This window comes from Hippocampus zosterae, chromosome 5 (assembly GCF_025434085.1).
Source record: "Hippocampus zosterae strain Florida chromosome 5, ASM2543408v3, whole genome shotgun sequence".
In the NCBI taxonomy this organism is placed as follows: domain Eukaryota; kingdom Metazoa; phylum Chordata; class Actinopteri; order Syngnathiformes; family Syngnathidae; genus Hippocampus; species Hippocampus zosterae.
In genome coordinates this window covers 6,587,050-6,606,007 of record NC_067455.1, presented here as the reverse complement: position 1 = coordinate 6,606,007, position 18,958 = coordinate 6,587,050, and the positions used below count along the sequence as shown (strand labels likewise).

The following is an 18,958-nucleotide window of genomic DNA, read 5'->3' as shown; positions in this document are numbered from 1 at the left end:
TCGATGTTTAGACATAATTGAAAGAGCTTATTTTCAAGGGGAGCTTTTTGAAAAACTGGATAATGTGAGGACAACGCTTGTACCTGGCTGGCTTGTTTCAACTCGGGTTTATTATAGCTAGCTTTGACCATTCTAAGCTGAGCTAGCAAGAGAGATGGAGTTTGTCTACAAACAAAATGCATTTCCGGTGAGTACATTAAAGTTTTATTTTTTTTTTTGGGGGGGGGGGGGGTTCAATTTAGTTTTAGTATAAAATGATTGTTGCCAGTTATGCTATAGCGAGGAGATTTTGGAGTTGAATGTTGTAATGGAAGCTAAACTGTTGAAATGTTTTGGTCACCAGGCATTGCCTGTGGCTACTTGATTCCCCAGTTTCGACTTAACCACTCAGCATTTTGACCACCCACAATTTTAGATTAACTTTTATTGAATAATAAAAGGGGGAAAATCCGTTTTAGAGCTACACTAAATGTAGCCTTATTTTATGAAATGAAATTCAATCCATTATACTTAATAAGAAGAAAATTAGATGACACTAGTAGACATATTTTATGCACTGTGATTTTGTTTTTAGTCAATGCCTTTTAATCTGAAGATTCCAATGTGGCCCTTGGTTACAAAAGCATATAAACGATGGAAACACATGCACATATAAAGTGGCTGTACATCCATCTTTATCTGAAGACAATAAGCAGAATACATGTCACTCAACATAAACATCACAGTAATCATTTTGTCTACTTTGAACAGCAAAAACATCCCCTACTTTGTTAGCATCATCATTCAAAAAAAATTTTTTTTAAATGATGAAAACATTACCAAAACAATCAGACTAATAATTACGTGTCTGTCTGCCCATACGATTGCTTCCTACTTTTGTGTATCAGAATTAAAATCATGTTGGGAATTAACGGACGTGACAATCAACTCTGTGCACAGTTTTCACTAGGAACATGTAGTTGTCTTCCTAGTGAGGTCGAAGAGCGTAGGAGTACATGCACCTTCAGGTGGATATCGCGGAAATCCAGCTCAAGCTTACACTAGTAGGGCAAAAGTTGCACTAGTAGTGGGGAAACAAAATGTACCTTAAAGCATGTCATGCTATAGTGATGCTATGTTGTTATGGAAAGCCGTTTGATCATTTCGTCTATATTTTACTATTACGCTCCTTTTCCTCACTCGTAAGACAATTTAGCACACTAGCGGAACGACTACGGCACACAAGCAGAACAATTGTCGTACATTTTTTTTTCTCCACTAACGAGTGGCACTTTTTAATCGAGTAGCACGAGTTGCACTATTAGGCCCAATTAGTATGCACACTACTAGCCTCCAAATCAAAGATATGGAATAAAAGCTCAAAGGGCTTTCTTTCCATGTCGTCGTTTGGTCTTATATTCCATATGGTTGATATCCGGTTCAAGGTTCATGTGCTAGGACGCCGTTTGCCACAAGTGACAAGACTGCAGAATGAACTTTAAATTATGCTACTGGTCTATAAATCGTGGATTACCCAGTAGTGTTGTGAGGTCTGTAGACTAGGGTCATTTAGTTGAGATCAAAGCAAACAAGGTGCCTCAGTATTTAGCTGTTATGCTGCCAGCAGAACGATTAGTCTTTTCGAGCATTTCCATGTTCTTTTGCTGTACATTCTTTGAGTAATTTTGTTAAATGACTTTTGATTTCTTTACTCTGTGTCTTAAATTTCAATGTTATTTATTTTCGTAAAGCTTTTCCCTTTAAATCTCATATTTTGCCTTTTAAAATATTGAATTTTCGCGCGACACGGTAGTCGACTGGTTCGCACGTCCGCCTCACAGTGCAGAGGTGCAGGATTCGATTCCGGCTTCGGCTTTCCTGTGTGAAGTTTGCGTGTTTTCACTGTGCCTGCGTGGGTTTTCTCCGGGTATTCCGGTTTCGTCCCACGTTCTAAAAACATGCATGGCAGCTTAAAACACTCTAAATTGTCACTAGGTGTGATGGTGAGCGCGGATTATTCGTCTGTGTGCCCTGCGATCGGCTGGCGACCAGTTCAGGGTGTACCCACGCCTACTGCCCGAAGATAGCTGGGATAGGCTCCAGCACGCCCCGCGACGCTCTTGAGAATAAGCAAAGTCGAAAATGGATGGATGCATCGATGTTGAATTTTAACTCTTGTATGTGAGGCACATTGAGTTCACTTGTGCATGAAATGTGCTCCAGAAATAAAGCTGCCTTGCCTTACTTTACAAGTGGAAATAACCTTACAAGTGATAACCACTTGTTCTTTTTACCTTGGGTTCGAGTTGTTCTACTGATGTGCTGAATTGTTTTTCTCCTGAGGACAAAGCGCAAACTACTATGTGAACCTTAAACTGGATATAATTGTCATGGAATAAAAACTCAAAAGGCTTCCCATACACACCGCCGTTTCTCACTGCCACAGCGCGATGACATCACGGCGTCCTGTTGTCATGACTTTATGACATTGTGATCATGGCACGGTGCCACGTGCTCACAGGAGGGTACACGAGGCGCTCCTTATGGGTAGGTTTGTGGGCAGCTTGGCGTACTGCTGCCTGAAGCTATTCCTCTTCATGTTGAGCATGGGCCCTGGGTGCTCGGAGTCATCGACGGGTGGCGCCAGCTCCGATGCCGCGAACCCCAACCCCTCCTCAGCCTTGGCGCCTTTGTTGTTCTTCGTCTTTTTGGACTTCTCCTTCTCCTGGAGGTCGCCCGGCGCGCCCGTGGGCTCGCTGGTGCCCTCGGGCAGCGGCAGGGTATCCTGGCGGAGGTCGCTGGGGCTGCCCTCCGCTTGGTCTTCGCCACCGCTGATGGGCTGGCTGGACGACATGTGCTTGCCGTCGGTGCTTTCGGAACTGGCAAACACATCGTGCGAGGTGAAATTTAAAGGGGAGGCAGAGCAAAATTTGACATTTTTGACAAATAGTCACGAGCGAGATCAGAAAGGTTGTTTAATTAAGGTCAAAAACGCGCAGAGCTGTGTCGCAATGGTGTCTGTGAGTAAGCTATTTCATTTTCCTCCCCCGATCAGTCGACTAGTCGTCGAGTAGACTTTTACTACTTCGAATCGACGCTCAACGTTTGATATCAAGTCATTATTTTTTGGGGCAAACAATGATTTCCCCATCTGCTGCCATTGCAATGCTAATAGCAAAGTGGAGCAGCCAACAAGGCCACAGCTAGCTTTAGCGAATTTTGTGATAATAGCTCGGGAGTGGGTGTATGAATGCTACAAGAGTTTGAATATATTTATCCACCAAAAATAAAATGAGTAGCTTCCTCAAATGTCAAACGTTTTTCTTTTGTTGTTTTTGCTTTTTTATGTTTGCCATGTGCCACTTTACAGTGTACTATGCTATGGAACACAAGAGGAGACCTTCCACTAATTACGACAATTAGCTTAATAGCGAGTTGTGTTTGTCATTTGTTTTTATGATGTCTTTACGTGAAACCGGTCCACGGCGTGACAAAGTAGTTCCTGTGTAACCCTTTCATGCACAAATGATAACCTGTCACCTGATAACATGCTAGCCTGTCCACCGTAATAACTGCTGTGCCTAAAAAAGGACAATTTCGGATGTACCCGTTCATCTGAAGTCCTCGACTCACCCGTTGGAGCTTTTGTCATCAGAGTCCTTCTGTTCGCTGCTGTAGCGCAACTCCGCCGGAGTCTTGAAAGAAAGATCTTTCTTTCCCTTCAGCCAGTATGTCTTCATGTAGCCTTTACCCTGCGGCACACCGTAATTAGCAAGTCAGCGTATGTGAAGAGATCATACGGCGTCATCGCAAATAAATGAGAGTGGAATCTCTAAAGCAGTGATTTTTACGCCAAGTAGCACAACCATTACCGGCATTAGCGTCGTACAGTGTTCAAAAATGAAGTAGAGATTTTTACTGAATATTAGTGTAAGTCATGATGCACGGTTTGAAGATTAACGCCGTGCTTTCATGTATGAGGGATGGAAATGAATTAAAAAATATGTTGCAAATAAAAGTTCAATCAATTGTATTTGAATATTTAAAAACAAAAAGGTTGAATGCAAATTTATTGTACTTAAACTGCAACTGAATTCAACTTAGAACAATGTGCTGTATGTGAAAAGTAAAACCTTTACTGTTTTGTAAAAAAAAAAATTGTAGTGCATGGAACATAATGCCTTTACTTATTTATTTTTCACGCGCTGCCTCGGTTGCGCAAAAAAAAAAATCGCAGCATATGGCAAAAAAGTGGCTAAATTGACAAGATTGAGTGAACGCAAGTGGTTGACCTTGACAAATATCTTGCCCCTCTCCTCGATGATGTATGGCTCATGTTCCAGATGGTCTTTGGTGGTCTGGCTGATGTGTATCTGCATACCCTGCTCACACACACAAACAAATAACACACTTAGCATTTTGCGGCTTAAATCTTGTATAGCAGGGGTTCTTCAACGTTTGGGGTCCAGAGATTTCTTGCTGAGAATATTTCTGAGGACCACCACATGTTCTAAATGCCCTAAACCACAGGTGTCAAAGTCAAGGTCCTGGGGGGCAGACACCCCCCCCCCCCCTACATACACACACACACACATCATTTTATGTGGCCCGCGGGAGCAAATCATGACCGAAATCTGTACCGAAATGTTAAATTGTAATGGGTAAACCTTGGTTTATTAATTTCCACTTTTTGTCTTGAAAAAGGTTTGACTTCTGTCCCAAATATCCGCCTCGTTTTTCAAAAAAATATTGCTTTACTTTTGTAAGATAACAACTTCTTGCGGGGTCCAAAAAAAAATTAATGCATGTCCTTTTTGAAATTCATTCATTCATTCATTCATCTTCCGAGCCGCTTGATCCTCACTAGGGTCGCGGGGGGTGCTGGAGCCTATCCCAGCTGTCTTCGGGCAGTAGGCGGGGGACACCCTGAATCGGTTGCCAGCCAATCACAGGGCACGCAGAAACGAACAACCACTCACACCTAGGGACAATTCTAGCGGGTTCAATCAGCCCGCCACGCATGTTTTTGGAATGTGGGAGGAAACCGGAGCACCCGGAGAGAACCCACGCAGGCCTGGGGAGAACATGCAAACTCCACACAGGGAGGCCGGAGCTGGAATCGAACCCGGTACCTCTGCACTGTGAAACCGACGTGCTAACCACTGGACTACCGGGCCGCCCCTTTTTGAAATTATATAACGTAATTTATTGCAAATTATTTTGTGGACCCTAAACTGCAGCTGGTGGATCCTCAGAGCTCTGAGCAACCCCAGCGCAAGAACCCTTGCTCGAGAGTTAGTAATAATGGATGTCAGTGCAGTCACCACGCCGTTGCTCTCCATCCTGGAGGCGGTGTTGACCGTATCGCCAAAGAGACAATAGCGAGGCATCTTCAGGCCCACCACGCCGGCCACCACCATTCCTGAGTGGACACCTGCAGAGTGAGTGAAAACGTTGAGTTTTACAACACGAGGTTTCCGCCCGACAGCGATCAGACGCATCGACACGAGGACGGGTCCGGTGGTTGCACTCACCCACTCGGATCTGGATGTTGTCCCCTGTGGACGGGTCCTTCAGGTGGTCAATGGAGCTCAACATGTCCAGGGCCATGTCGCAGATGTGATGTGCGTGGAATGTGGTCTTGTTGGGCACGCCCGCCACGACCATGTAAGCATCGCGAATGGTCTCCACCTGCACCCAACGTCAGTCGAAACCCATCTTGAAAGTCATCGCGTTTGTGCTCGCCCGACCTCTGATCGATTGAAGGATTGATTGACGATCTCACGGTGAGGCTGAGGTGGCCCACCTTGTAGACGTTGTGCTTTTCACTGAGCGTGTCAAAGACGATGTAGATCTCATTGAGCATGTCCACCACTTGCATGGGAGTAATGTGGATGCAGATCTCGTTGAACTTGACCACGTCGCTGAACAGGATGGTCACGTCCGGGAAGACCTGGAACGTATCGAGCAAAGTCATGATGTCCTTTTTCTGCGATTGGTGACACTGCCTTGGCCAGTTGATTTGCGATGGAGAGACAGAGAAGATAGACTAGAGGCAAGACTGTTAAGTCCATCTTTTTCGAGTGCAAATCCCAGTCACGTAGGTCCGAGTCCGAGTCACAAAAGTCCAAATCCAGATGAGATGAACCCTTACAGGGAAAGCGTTTACTACAGTTGGCAACTTATCATGTAAATTCAGGATACAGGTTATCATGATCGGTGCACGAAAGAGAAAATTGAGATTAAAACACAGAAATACTTTTTTTCCAAGACCACAAAATAAGAAAAAAATGATGCTAAACATGGCATGGAACCCTTTGCTTTATGAAACTTGTGTGCGGATAAACAACGATGTGTCTGAAATTGACTTCTTCCAGAATCTGCAGGTTGCTTCATTTTTTTTGTTTTTTTTTTAAATTACCCTGTGGTTAAGGACAATTTTATAGATCCTACCACTTGTGACTGAAACAAAAAAAACTGAGTGGTTTCGGTTAACCAACCAGATAGCTATTTTAATCTTAAATACTTTAAATTTGTTTCAAAGGCAGAAGTTCATTTGCAGGAATAAAAACATAGTTGCACTCGGTCAAGTCAAAAATATTTGTCGACTCCAATACCTGAGTCCGACACAAGTATGAGTCAAAATCCCAAGGGGTCCGAATCAAATCAGAGACTACAAAAAAACTGCCCTGGATAATGGTGTAGTGATCCGAGAGAGCAGTGGGCACAAAAGCAGCCGTATCAACAGTGCTAAAGGTCTACTCCGAGCACCGCTATGGCGGACCAAGCCCCACAAGATGGTCAAGGTTCATCCAAAGCGGAGGTTTGCAGACGTTGCAGCGTACCTGGCACGTCTCCAAGGCGGTGATTCCTTTCCTGAGACGGTCGGCCACGGCTTTAGGGATCATGGCGTACAGCAAGGAGTCGCCGCGCTTCTTCTCTTCATCCAGCTTCTTGATGATCTCCTGCAGCTGCGCATACTTTTGTTGCTCCTACAAAGAAGATTGGATTGTGACGCCTACGTCTTGCTTCCTTTCAATTCCTTGCAGTCCTCTTTGTCCTCAAGCCGACGGGGTTTGGTTCCAAGAAAATGCTTACAATATGTCTATTTATGACATATGAGAATTTTAAACTTTTGGTTGAGATTTTTAGCAAGCGTCATGGAGCGTTTGATTTGCTTTCGCGGGCCACATAAAATGATGTGGCGGGCCATAACTGGCCCCCTGGCCTTGAGTTTGATACTGGTGATCTAAATTATTCATCAGTAGTTCCCGTCACCATCATAGTCTTACGGCCCATGTTCCTCACCTGATCCAGGGCCAGCTGCAGCTCGGCCGACTGCTGCGTCCCGGCCAGGATCAGCTCCCTGCTGGAGTCGTGCAGGTTCAAGTCGTTGACGTAGACGCCCATCTTGATCATGTCCTCCACCGTCTCAATACTGCAAAAACAGAACAAATTCCATCGAGGTCACCCCGAAGTCAAGAATAGGGAGTGCAGACGCCAGAGTGCGTGGTGATGGCCTTACATGGGCGTCCCCAGGAAGATGAGCGAGTCCCACTGCGGGACATACTTCATCTGGCCCTTCAGGTGGAGAGGCTTTTTGGGGGGCTCTCGCATGTCCTCAAAAATGGTCTCGCTGCATTTTCCTGAGAGGAACACAATGTAACATCATGCAACATCGTGACCGCACTTAAAAGTCATTCACTCCCAAAGACGTTTTAAAACGTCTTTTCAGACTTGGTCCAGAATGTGGCTGGTACTGAATGAGTTTTAAGTCCTTTTTTTTCCCACTTTGGCTTACCTGTGACGGTCTGGAAGGCCAACAGCTCGATGTCTTCACCTCCAGAGTTGGTGGTGCTATTGTACTGCGCCACAGTGCTGCTGTACTCCTGATCTGTGCCATTCATCTCCTCAGACTTTTGTTCTGCACGGACCACAAGCCGCTCAGTCAGATGGTCAACAAGTAGAACGACGTCTTTAGCCGTGGCTTTTTACATCACGTCATTTCGCCCCCTACAAGGATGATTCGTTGTGACTAAAAGCTTGCTATCGTAGAGTAATATCACACCATGACATCATACCGTGATGGCTTAGGTGGTTATGGCGCGACATGTCTAAACTCTGATGTCAAATTGCAGCATCCTAGTGGGAGATCTGAACACGTTGGGACATATTGCGAGATTGCGCACCGTGACATCATAGAATGATGTCATGACGTGATGTGCTGAAGATGTCTTAGCATGTTGTCAAGATGGTGACCTCGGTGTAACCTTGTCCCTTGGTATCTAGGCGTGAAGTCTTGACGTGTTGTTTACTTGTGACATCAAAGCGTGACCACTATAGCGTGGTATCGTACCATGACGTGTCACAATGGCGCGGTGTGACATCATCTTGTGATTTCCTATCACAAGGGCGTAACACCTTCTGATATCGGCTTTATGTCGTAGCGTAGCATCATACGTGATGTACATTACGTTATGTCGAGGGGGTTGTCGAGCTATAAAGTCACACCATAGTGTCATATGATGATGTCAGTCGATGACATCCTGCCATCTTTGTATCATTGATTGGGCGTCACCACCCACCACCTTCCACAACTCTCGTCTGTGCTGTTCGGATGCCGTACCTCTTTCTTGTTCCCTCTTGGTCTTCTCGCTTTCCTCTTTCTCTTCAGGTTCCTCCTTGTTCAGTTTGGGAATATTTACTTTTTGTTTGCTCTCCACCACTGCTTTAGACAGCAGCTCAAACACATTGTTCAGGTGGGTGTAGATCTATATGGGAAGGAATGAGGGGGTGGGGGTACATGTTACTGAGCGGTCAGAGCACCGCGCTAACGGCGGGGAGGAGTGGAAGGGGTGGGTCCGACACTCACGTTGTCCCAGCTGAACTCCAACATGGGCCTGACTAGGGTGAACTCCTCGTTCACCTTCTTGCCCTGGAGGTCAGAGAAGACCTCTTTGAGGCCGTCGCCAATTCGGTACATGGTCATGTCGCGGCGGAAGATTACGCTGAAGGGGAACATGTCAAAAAAGATACCTCGCTTCATGGGAAGCTTCTCATAGCTCGGTGCCGTCTTTTGCTGCGGCATGCGGTGTTTGAAGGCCGCGTTGTCAAAGTTCATCTTATACACCTGACAGGATGGGAGCAGCATAACCATTCTCATCATCAGGATACATAACATATCGCAACGCATGACAAAATGGCACCCCGCTATATATTACAGATTTTTAAGCGGTCTTTTTGGGGGTGTGGAGGCCGGGGTTACACTACAGAGGCAAGTCCGAATTGAGGGTTGCGCATCTTTAGTAGAGTGACACAACATGTAGGCGGCAGAGAGCTCTACAAGAAGCATTTTTTTGTGTATTGACACTGTATCGTGACACATTAATTTGATCTACTGCGATATTTTAAGGAGTCTGTGACATTGATAACAACGATGATGACGATGACTCACTCATCATGTTGCTACGTACTTACCACATAAGTCATCTTCTCCGTTTCCTCCTTGGACAAGATCTCCACTTCAATGTCTGTGTTGTAAAACTGACGGCCCACCTGGGAGAGCTGGCCTGCAGGGGGGTGGGGCGTCAAGGCATGTCAAAACATGTCAACTTTGGGGGTTTCGTTCCCGCTAAGAAACAGACGAGATGAACGGAATCATTTGTTTTGCGCATGATAAGAAATGAGCCCGGTGGAAGGCAATCGCACAGTCAATGGCGCTAAAGTTTGCCCAAGACGCATTGCATTTTTCATTTCCAAAACACTCATGGAATTTTTTTCAACCTGAGGTATGTGCAAAGAAATCTGCAAATATGCAAGGTAATCGATATCAGAAGGGTGAAAAAAAACAGAGCCAAACCTGTTTTTTTTTCTGTAAATTATCGGGAAAAAAGTATTCAACGATTCGGCCATATTCACACTGAGGCTGATGCTATGACATCAACAAACGTAAGCAATATTTGCTGTCAAAGCAGTGATTTTTGTACAGCTGGTGGAACGTGGGCTCCCTCTAGTAGTAGCTGAAGAAATCACTGATTTGAATCTACAAATTAGGAAGTATTTCCGTACATTTAAGAGCATTTGGGTAACTTTCAGGGAGTGCTTAGTCAATTAAAAAAATTTTTGGTCACTTTTCGGGATTAACAGAGTAGAGTATTTAAATAAGTGTGAGACCTTTGACAAACTGCGTAAATCCTTTGCGTGTGCTTCGATAGTGCAGCGTCAGACTGGTCTCGCACTCCTCCTCCACGCAGAAGCTGGGCGGCTGCACTTTTGGGAAGGAGAAGCGGAAATACTCGTGCAAGTTGTCCAGCTCGTTGATGAAGTCGCGCACGTTACGGCCCAAAACCTACGAGACAACAACACGACACTTCGGTCTTTTGATGGTCAAGTCGCCGTCTGATCCACTCTTTTATTGATATACTTTTCTGCTATCTCGTGGAAGAGCATTTAACTCATTCACTCCCAAAGACGGATTTAAACGTCTTTTCAGACTTGGTCTAGAATTGGCTGGTACTGAATGAGTTAATTATTCTGCCTGTCACTAAACTTCGCCGGCATAAATGGAGAAGGACCAAAAAAAAGAACAAGATTTTTCTGACCAATTAATTGAAAAACAATTTCCCTTGTCACACCGATACGAGCTCTCAAGGCTTACTGGCTCAGAATCAGTACAAGTAAAAGGCTAATTGGTCTTGTGATGTAACGGAAGGTCGGGTTACCTTGAGGATGCGCTCGTAGCCGTAATTTCCGATCCTCTTGACCATGTAGACTCCAAAGGCGTACATCAGCTCGTCATGTGTCTTTCCCAAAACTTCACCTGCCGCCTTGGCCAGACGTAGAATCAGGTTGTCACTGAGAGGGAGAAGCCATGTAACTTTGTTACTTTAGGTGGTTGATCATTTCGTCAGTCAGTCATCTCGCAAATGGGCCACGTTCGGTCAGTCATTCAGTCAGTTGGTTGGTTCTGTGACAGCTGGTCGGCAAGTCAGTTAATCAGTTAGTCATTCAGTTATTGAGTCATTCATCTAGTCTATCAGTCAGAAATTGGTTCGTAATTAAGCTCTCAGTTTCTAGGTCACTTTAGACAGTTACTTAGGTAGTCGGTTCACTGATCTTGTCGACTGTCAGTCTGTCAGGTAAGTAATTAGGTAGTTAGTCATTTTGTAATTTAGTCAGCCACCAGTTACTCGCTCACTTTTGGTCAGTTAGTCATTCAGTTAGGTGCTTCCCAGATGGTTGGTCTATGGGTCAGTCAAATAGTAAGTCATTATCTAGTCACTTGGATTAAGTAAGTCATTTGGTTAGTCAATCTGTTTGTCGTTTTTGAGAGTCAGTCCCTGATTTCGTTAGCCGCTCTCAGTGAGCTGTTTGGATAATCAGTTGGTTTGCTTTGTCAGTTGGTTAGTCGTCATTTAGTCAGTCGCTTTGTCAGTGGTTTAGTCACTCATTTAGTAATATCAGGGGGGTGCCCAAAGTCGGTCCTCAAGGGCCGCTGTCCTTTTTGCCACAAAATGATTCTTGCTCTTTGTTGTCCATTCAATCAACTTTATTGACGAAGAGCAAGCCATCGTTAAATTCAATGAAAGTTGACATCTCCGAACTTCCGGATTATTCATGTGGTCCAATCCTCGTCACCTACTTGTACATCTGATGCCTGACAAACTTGAGGTGCGGGATCTCGGCTCGGTTCTCAATCAGCCGCCACACGTCCTCGCCGTAGGACTCGTTGATGTAGTCGTTGACCGCTTCCAGGTACAGGCCGTACATCTTGGCGGCGCTGGTGGCGCTAGGGACCTCCGTATCGCTGCCCGTCTTAACTGCTTAGCTGAGGGGAGAACACAAGCTGGGGGGCGGGGGGTCCGCTGGGAGTCACCTGCTGTCTAGGTGGCAGTCCTCGGATGGACCGGAATGAGATCTGGCTCACCTCGGTGTTGCTAAACCTCACAAAAACCACGGGTTCAAAACTGATTTGTTTGTAGGGGGGTGGAAATCCGATACAGCTGAAACTAAAGTGGCGGGCGCCTATTTGGTCCAAGGGGGTTCTCGGCAGCGGCGAGCGGATCAGAAAACAAGGTGGCTAAGCAAAGTTCTTCTTACCTGCGGAGTCTGAGCCCTGTGTCGTCTCAGGTCGCAAGTGTGCGAGGCTAAACCGAAGCGCAGACCACCGCTCGCCAAGACCACCTGCACATGACAGTTACCCACCCCGCGAGCCCCAACATCACAAACGTACAGACACTTGACTGTCAGGTCAACAGGTGATTCGGTCCGAAATAGAACAAGTGACGTGTGTTTGTGGCACCTGCCAAACAAAACGCATCCACTCCGACGTGCTGCCCAACGCAATCGCGTCTTAACTATTGAAGTTAAACAGACTACATTAAGACTTAGTAAGTGACTGACTGATGAACTAATTGACTGGTTATTTAGCAATTAATTAGCTAGGTGACTAACTACATTTCTGACCGATTAGCTTGCTGACTGAAAAAAATGAATGACTAACTAAATGAAAGTTCTGCTAATTAACTGACTGACCAACTTAATTTAGTGACTGAGTAACTAACAAAATGACTGACTGATTAGCTAAGTGACGTGCCAGCTGACGTATTACATTAGTGACTGGGTAGCTAACAAATATTAAATGACTGACTGACTGAGTAACTAAATGACTGACTCATTCAGTGCTCTATGAATAAAATTGAGTTGAATAAACTAACTAGATGACTAACTGAATGACAGACTGAGTAAATTATTAAACAGTGACTAGCTGACTGGCTGACTGACTAGCTGACAGTCTACTAAATAACTAGCTAACTTTGGGACTGGCTGATGAACTGACTGACTAAATGAGAAAACAACTAACTGATGAACAAACTGACTCACAAAGTGACTGAATGAAAAACAAACATACTGACCAACTTAATGACTGGCTTCATTGACTAGCTGGCAGGCTAACTAAATTTGTGACTAGCTGACTAAACGACTTCACTCAATCAAAAGTTGACATGACCGACGAACCGATGGACAAAAGTTAATTAGTATTTTGAGTGCCACAAATTAATTCAACGAAATGCTAACTCCTGCAATTTAAATGCACATTTCGTATTTCGTGTTCATTTTAAACTAAACGGCTTCTCTGAAATGTTAACTGTTCTGTCTTTAATGTGCACGGTCTCCGTTAAATGTTCATTCAAACTCTGCATATTCAGTAAAATATGAATGAAGTGTTTTTGGACTGCTTTTTTTCCCGATCACATGGAAATTTAAAACAACCAAATCAAATACTTTTTCACACGTTAATGACTTGAAATGAGACATACATTTTCTGCCTGAATGATTGTGTTTGAAATGCACACGTTCTATCAAAAGTTATTTGCAATTTGTATTGGGTACATTTGTGAGATTAAAAAAAAAAAAAAAGCACAACATCACATTACAAATTAATTTCCGTTATTTTGAAAGACTAACAAATCCATCAACTCATGCATTGACATTTCAAATCAGCTCGTTTGAAGTCGATAATTGAAGTCAACATGGGCTTGCCAGTTACTTTATTAGGCACACCCTTTCAGCCAACGTGGGATAACATAACAAGATCTTTATTATTGGACTGTATCCACCACCTTTGGTCTCCACAAGGGGGCACTGTTGGCACGGCTTGCTTGTTGCGTCTGCAGAGGAAAGCACCATTTAAACGTATGAAGCCAAACCAAACAAGTGTTGAGTGACCTTTTGGCAACAAGAAAAATGTGAGAAGCTTTAACATGCAGCAAACGTGCGTGACACACACACACTGTAGTACAGTTGTGTGTGTATCTAGACTCCCGGCATGTTCCTTGCAAGTGTTCTCATTTTGTTTTTGTGTATTTGACGAATAAAAAAATTAAAGTGCATCAGTGACCATAGCTCTCCTTGCCCACCCCTAAAGGTATAACAGTGCCTTAACACTGTTTCATTTTTCTTTCCTCTTCACTCGACTCAACACAAAAAAAAAGTGACAGCTCATAATTCAACAAGTCATTATTTTGGGCAATCTTAAGTTAAGGTACCACCTTAAATGCATGCAGTGTACCGCACTCTATGATTGAAAAATATTGCGATTTAGTGAGTTTTCCAAAAGGTCTCATAAACAGAGATTTGAACGGGTCCACTTCTGATTTTAGGGCTTTGGGAGTCATATTGGTGTGTTTGCTTTTCCTTTTACTTGTCAAGAAAACAATTTAGCTTGTTTCCTTTTCGCAGCCTGAGAGACACTTTAGAATACAGTATCATCTCAGCATGTTAGCTTCTGCTCGTAGCACTACAGTAACTTTAGTAATTTCGTCTGCTAGCGTCTCCTTTTAGAGCTTAACTTTGATCATTTGAACTGAATAGCTTTTAGCGCTCTGAGAAACATTTTAGGATGTAACCTTCAAATGCTAGCTTCTCCTGTAGCGCGAGTGTCTTAGCCTTTCCTTTCAGTGCTTTAGTTTGGTCATTTTAGTAGCTTCCTAACTACTTAGGCCTTATACAGTAGGTCCCCAAAACCTCAATGAATTAAAAACACGGTTAACTTTGCTTCTTCATTCAGCGCACTTAGAGGAGTTTTAGTTAGCGTTCAGTGGCAAAGCTTCAGACTGGATGTTTTTAGAGAGAAGTGGCATCTGATGTTGACACATACTGTATGTCATGGCGCAAACAAGGTCACGCGTGGCCTTAGTCGCCACGTGGGCTCGAGCGCGCGAATGAAGCTAATGGCCTAGCACGTTTATTCACCTCGTCTTCCCACCTCGGCAGTTGGTTTTGGTCGTTTGCGGTGGTGTGACTCTGTAGCGCCCTGACACCTCAGCGGTGGCGCAACCATGGAGAGATAACAATGTGCAAAAGGCGACGGCCGCCTTCATTAGCACAACCCGCTGAGTCAGTCCTTGTCGTCGTTGCGCAGGTGTATCTTTTTCGCCTCTTATCCGCTGACGCCCTTATCGCTTCGGATTCCGAGAAGCTCCTGTACCAACGCTGATAGCGTTTCTGCTCGCCGTTATTCAACCAGGAGGATAAGCCGCAATTTATTATTATTTTTTCATTGCAGTTGTGAGGAAATGCTAGCAGAGCAAGTATTCTCCTTTTATAATGTTTCAAGTCTTAAAACTCGCAATTATATTCAGCAACGAAAGCAAAAGTAACGTGTTCATGACAGGAAAGTAACACTGTTCGCCAATATTTTTTATGTAGTTAGTGCTTTAAGTAGACCCGTACACAGCGATATGTTTCAGCACATCTCACTTCATCGCTGTTCTGTGAAAAACACGCACAATCTCCGCATGTTCGGAAATCATGTGCGACGGCGTCTCCCCTTTTCACCCTGATGGTCTTCTATTTATTTAGGAAATGCTATTTTCTCCTTTTCATTTTAAACGTCTTTGGATCTTCCAGTTGATGGGTGCATTTTGACGTTTAGCTCTCTTTCAAACGCACACACACACACACACACACACTCTGACAGTCCATTACAGTCTCCCGGTGCCGACACCGCCTCCTCATTGGCTCACACGGCGGCTGCGGGGGCCACGCTAGCTGAATGCTAACGAGTTGGGTGCTCTTTGGATTGCATTTATTGCTCCTCTGTGTATTCTCCATCTACAGCACCTCCTCCCCACGGGCCCCCTCCCAGCCCATCACAACCCCCCGACCCCTCCCACCCTGACAGCATCTTTATCTTGGCTGCTTCCCTCCCAGCTCAGCTGCTCTTCGTGTGTGTGTGTGTGGGAAGAATTTTAAAAAGACATTACAGTCAACGCCAGCTGTTAGCCAAGGTTCAGGACCAAGACCTGCAGCCAAAAGCACACATTTTTTAATAATAGCTGTGAAATATGTTGGAAACTTATAAAAATAACCGCTCTCTCTCAACACAAACACACACACGCACCAAGCAAATTGCAAGCACAAAATGTGACAATATGCTGCGCGTATTTCGGTGTTTGTTTACATGCATGCATGTGCCTTTAAGAGGCGGATCCTGATAAGGTGGCATGTGATGTCGGTGAGTCTGTGTGTGAGTGTTTGAACGTGAGCTGTGGCCTGCAGCAGCTTCTATAATGGCGTATGCTCATGGTGTTTATTTTACTGTTCTCTCAGCATTCAGAAAATGCAAATAAGTAACAGCTAACCACTGCTAATGCCTGCTAGCAACGGCTAAAAACTGCGAGCGATCACATAAAACTAGCACACAAGGATGTAAAATAATCTTTCATCTCAAACCGCTTCAAACAACAAAGCGTGTGACGGAAAAGTGGTTAGGACTGCACGACTGTCCGTGTTTTATGTTATGTGTTGTGTTTATTATTTTACTTTATGTTAACTGTTTTGTAAAGCGCTTTGTTACAGCTGCCGCTGTTGTGAAAGCGCTAAATAAATCAGCATGTATTGTATTGTATTGTATTGTATAAGTAACCAGAATAAACTTACTTAAAGGGCAGTATTTCCAAATAACACTTGGAAAATTTCAAAAACGCTGCATTTCCAAAGTCATATATTTCGAAAAAGTTGTGCGAAATTTGCGAGAGAAAAAAATGTTGGTAATTTATGGGGAAAAAAGGTGGCGGGGAGAAAGCCCGCCCCCTGCTGGCACACATGGGACGTGACAGAAAAAACATTTGATTTGAAAAATTTGGGATATTTACAAAAAATAAGTCACATATTTTTCAAAATGCAGCAGATTTTATTTTATTATGTTATTTTTGTGAAACAGTAATATGTTTCTGCAATACGTTTCGGAAAAAATATTTCTGAAAAGTCAGTTAAAAAAAAAGTTTTTAGTCACACATTCTACAGTGTGAACGTCGCCTTAGTTTTTGTTTGTTTGTTGTTTTGGGGGGGGGGGGGTACATTTTGTGACATGATGGCGTTATTCAAAAGGCCCAAAATTCACCACCCTCCACTTACGAAATGGCGACCTTGGATGCCCTTTCCACACAATGGTAATGACATTAAATATTGACTACAATACATTTGTACATGGTGACGACTTTTCACCATCGGAGCATCTTCTGTGCCAGCTCAGAGGTTCTGCTGCAGCTTCAAAGGAAAGTGAAGCAAGCCAGCGAGCGTTTTTGCAGAGAAAAGAAGCGTGCATATCAATATTCCATTTAGTGGAGTCGGCTCCATAACAGCGTTATGTATTCAGCGCGGATGCCCAAATGAAATTATGGAGGCGAGGTTGGAGGGGAGGGCGGGGGAGGGAAATAGCCGCTTCCTCTTCTAATACTTTTGGCCCCTGCGCCTCATCACAGGTGACGCTAATCCAATTTCAGCGACAATACACACTCGTGCACGCGTGCGCACACACATACACCCCCGCGTCGGAAAGGTCAGGGGAGACGGTGTGAATGTTAAAAGCTCACACAAGAGAATCTGATCAAATCAATGGTGTTCTTCCGCCGCCAAAGGAATAACAATACCGGAGATGGGAAGTGGAGAAAAAAAAAGCATTTGACCTCATGTGTTGGTTGCGAGTGGTTAGCTGTCCGCCTCGCAGTCCGGAGGTTCTGGGTTTGAGTCTCATATTGCATGTGTTTTGTTTTGTTTTCCTGTCGCATTTTAAAAACATTTTAGCTTCAATCAAGACTTGAAATTGCCCATTGGCTGCGGACTAGTGCGTTGTTTAAAAAATTATTATTATTTTTTTTTTGGATCAACTGTGTAATGTTAAGTTGAACCCTTTGGGGGCCAGCGATTACCACAGTGGACAATATTACCATGTTACAGCACTGGTATCAAAGTCAAGGCCCGGGGGCCAGATCTGGCCCGCTGCATCATTTTATGTGGCCCGCGAAAGCAAATCAAGCACGTCAAGATCCATGATGCTTGCTAAAGTCTGAACCAAAATTTCAAATTGCCATACGTTATCCACAATAACAGTCATTATTTTGACTTCAGATTTTAAAATTACTTCCTCATCAATTTGTTGTGTGCTGTGTATGTAATATGTGGATGTGATTAAACATTTAGATGGTTTCCCAAAATTCATCATGGCCCTCCAAGGCAAACCGTAACTACTTAAATGTACTCAAAACATGATGGAAGGGGAAAACAACAACAACAAGAAAAGAGATCTTGCGGGTCTGGAACACATTACTCGAGATACACTGGAGTTCAATGTCTAACAACAGAAATCCGGACTGGGCGTCTTGTCCAGTGTGCGGGAGATAACATTTTGATAGTATGCCAGGGATGCGCCAGACGCTCTCTGTGTGCCAAACATGGCAGGGATGCGCCACTTCGCCATGTCGCCGCCATGTCCTCGCAGCTCACGTTAGCACTCTTTAGCTTGGCAGCGTGGCGGTGTTTGATGCTGCCGCTTCCTGCCGGTGCACTTGCACGACACGTGACTCCAAGTACAGCGTGTCGAAATGTTGTAGTTTTGTTTAAATGTACAAAAGTAAGGGCGGCCCGGTAGTCCAGTGGTTAGCACGTCGGCTTCACAGTGCAGAGGTACCGGGTTCGATTCCAGCTCCGGCCTCCCTGTGTGGAGTTTGCATGTTCTCCCCGGGCCTGCGTGGGTTTTCTCCGGGTGCTCCGGTTTCCTCCCACATTCCAAAAACATGCGTGGCAGGCTGATTGAACACTCTAAATTGTCCCTAGGTGTAGGTGTGAGTGCGAATGGTTGTTCGTCTCTGTGTGCCCTGCGATTGGCTGGCAACTGATCCAGGGTGTCCCCCGCCTACTGCCCGAAGACGGCTGGGATAGGCTCCAGCACCCCCCGCGACCCTAGTGAGGATTAAGCGGCTCCGAAAATGGATGGATGGATGTACAAAAGTATGGACGACGTTGGACCTGTTTTGCCTTCAGTGGGAATTTACCATACTGAATCCGCATCTTGCACTATCACATCGCATTTTTAGAAACCATCAGTATAAAAAGTTTGACCTGTTTGGTTCAGACCAACCAGTCACTGGATGGAAAAAAAACTACCCTGACGTCGTCAAAGTCCAGTGCATTTGAA

The 18,958-nt window shown here is 44.5% G+C and overlaps 1 protein-coding gene across 2 annotated transcripts; it reads right to left on the bottom strand.

Annotated features, from left to right (window-relative positions):
* Nucleotides 1-657: 657 nt before the first annotated feature.
* Nucleotides 658-12,163, bottom strand: LOC127601320 (soluble guanylate cyclase 88E-like). 2 transcript variants are annotated; one of them, XR_007962530.1, is made up of 17 exons: nt 11,621-12,163; nt 10,701-10,833; nt 10,153-10,327; nt 9,457-9,548; nt 8,852-9,109; nt 8,606-8,750; nt 7,781-7,903; nt 7,505-7,625; nt 7,288-7,417; nt 6,825-6,971; nt 5,786-5,932; nt 5,514-5,670; nt 5,304-5,413; nt 4,272-4,361; nt 3,613-3,731; nt 2,096-2,858; nt 658-2,049 (listed from the first exon to the last, which is right to left on the bottom strand). XR_007962530.1 is itself a non-coding variant. In XM_052066475.1 (16 exons), exons 1-16 carry the CDS (start codon nt 11,746-11,748, stop codon nt 2,495-2,497), a joined length of 2,439 nt encoding a protein of 812 aa, XP_051922435.1. In that variant the 5' UTR covers nt 11,749-12,163; the 3' UTR covers nt 2,086-2,494. The 2 variants fall into 2 exon arrangements, 1 of the variants encoding a protein (XP_051922435.1); XM_052066475.1 differs by lacking the exon at nt 658-2,049 and having other exon boundaries at nt 2,086-2,858.
* Nucleotides 12,164-18,958: the final 6,795 nt, after the last annotated feature.

Bases quoted from the DNA above. Each gene is read 5' to 3' on its own strand.
- LOC127601320 (XM_052066475.1), bottom strand. From the start codon at position 11,748: ATGTACGGCCTGTACCTGGAAGCGGTCAACGACTACATCAACGAGTCC. The intron at 6,972-7,287 runs GTGAGGAACATG...TCTTCTTTGTAG, and splicing joins TGCAGCTGGCCCTGGATCAG to GAGCAACAAAAGTATGCGCA. The intron at 4,362-5,303 runs GTGACTGCACTG...GTGTGTGAGCAG, and splicing joins GGATGGAGAGCAACGGCGTG to GGTATGCAGATACACATCAG.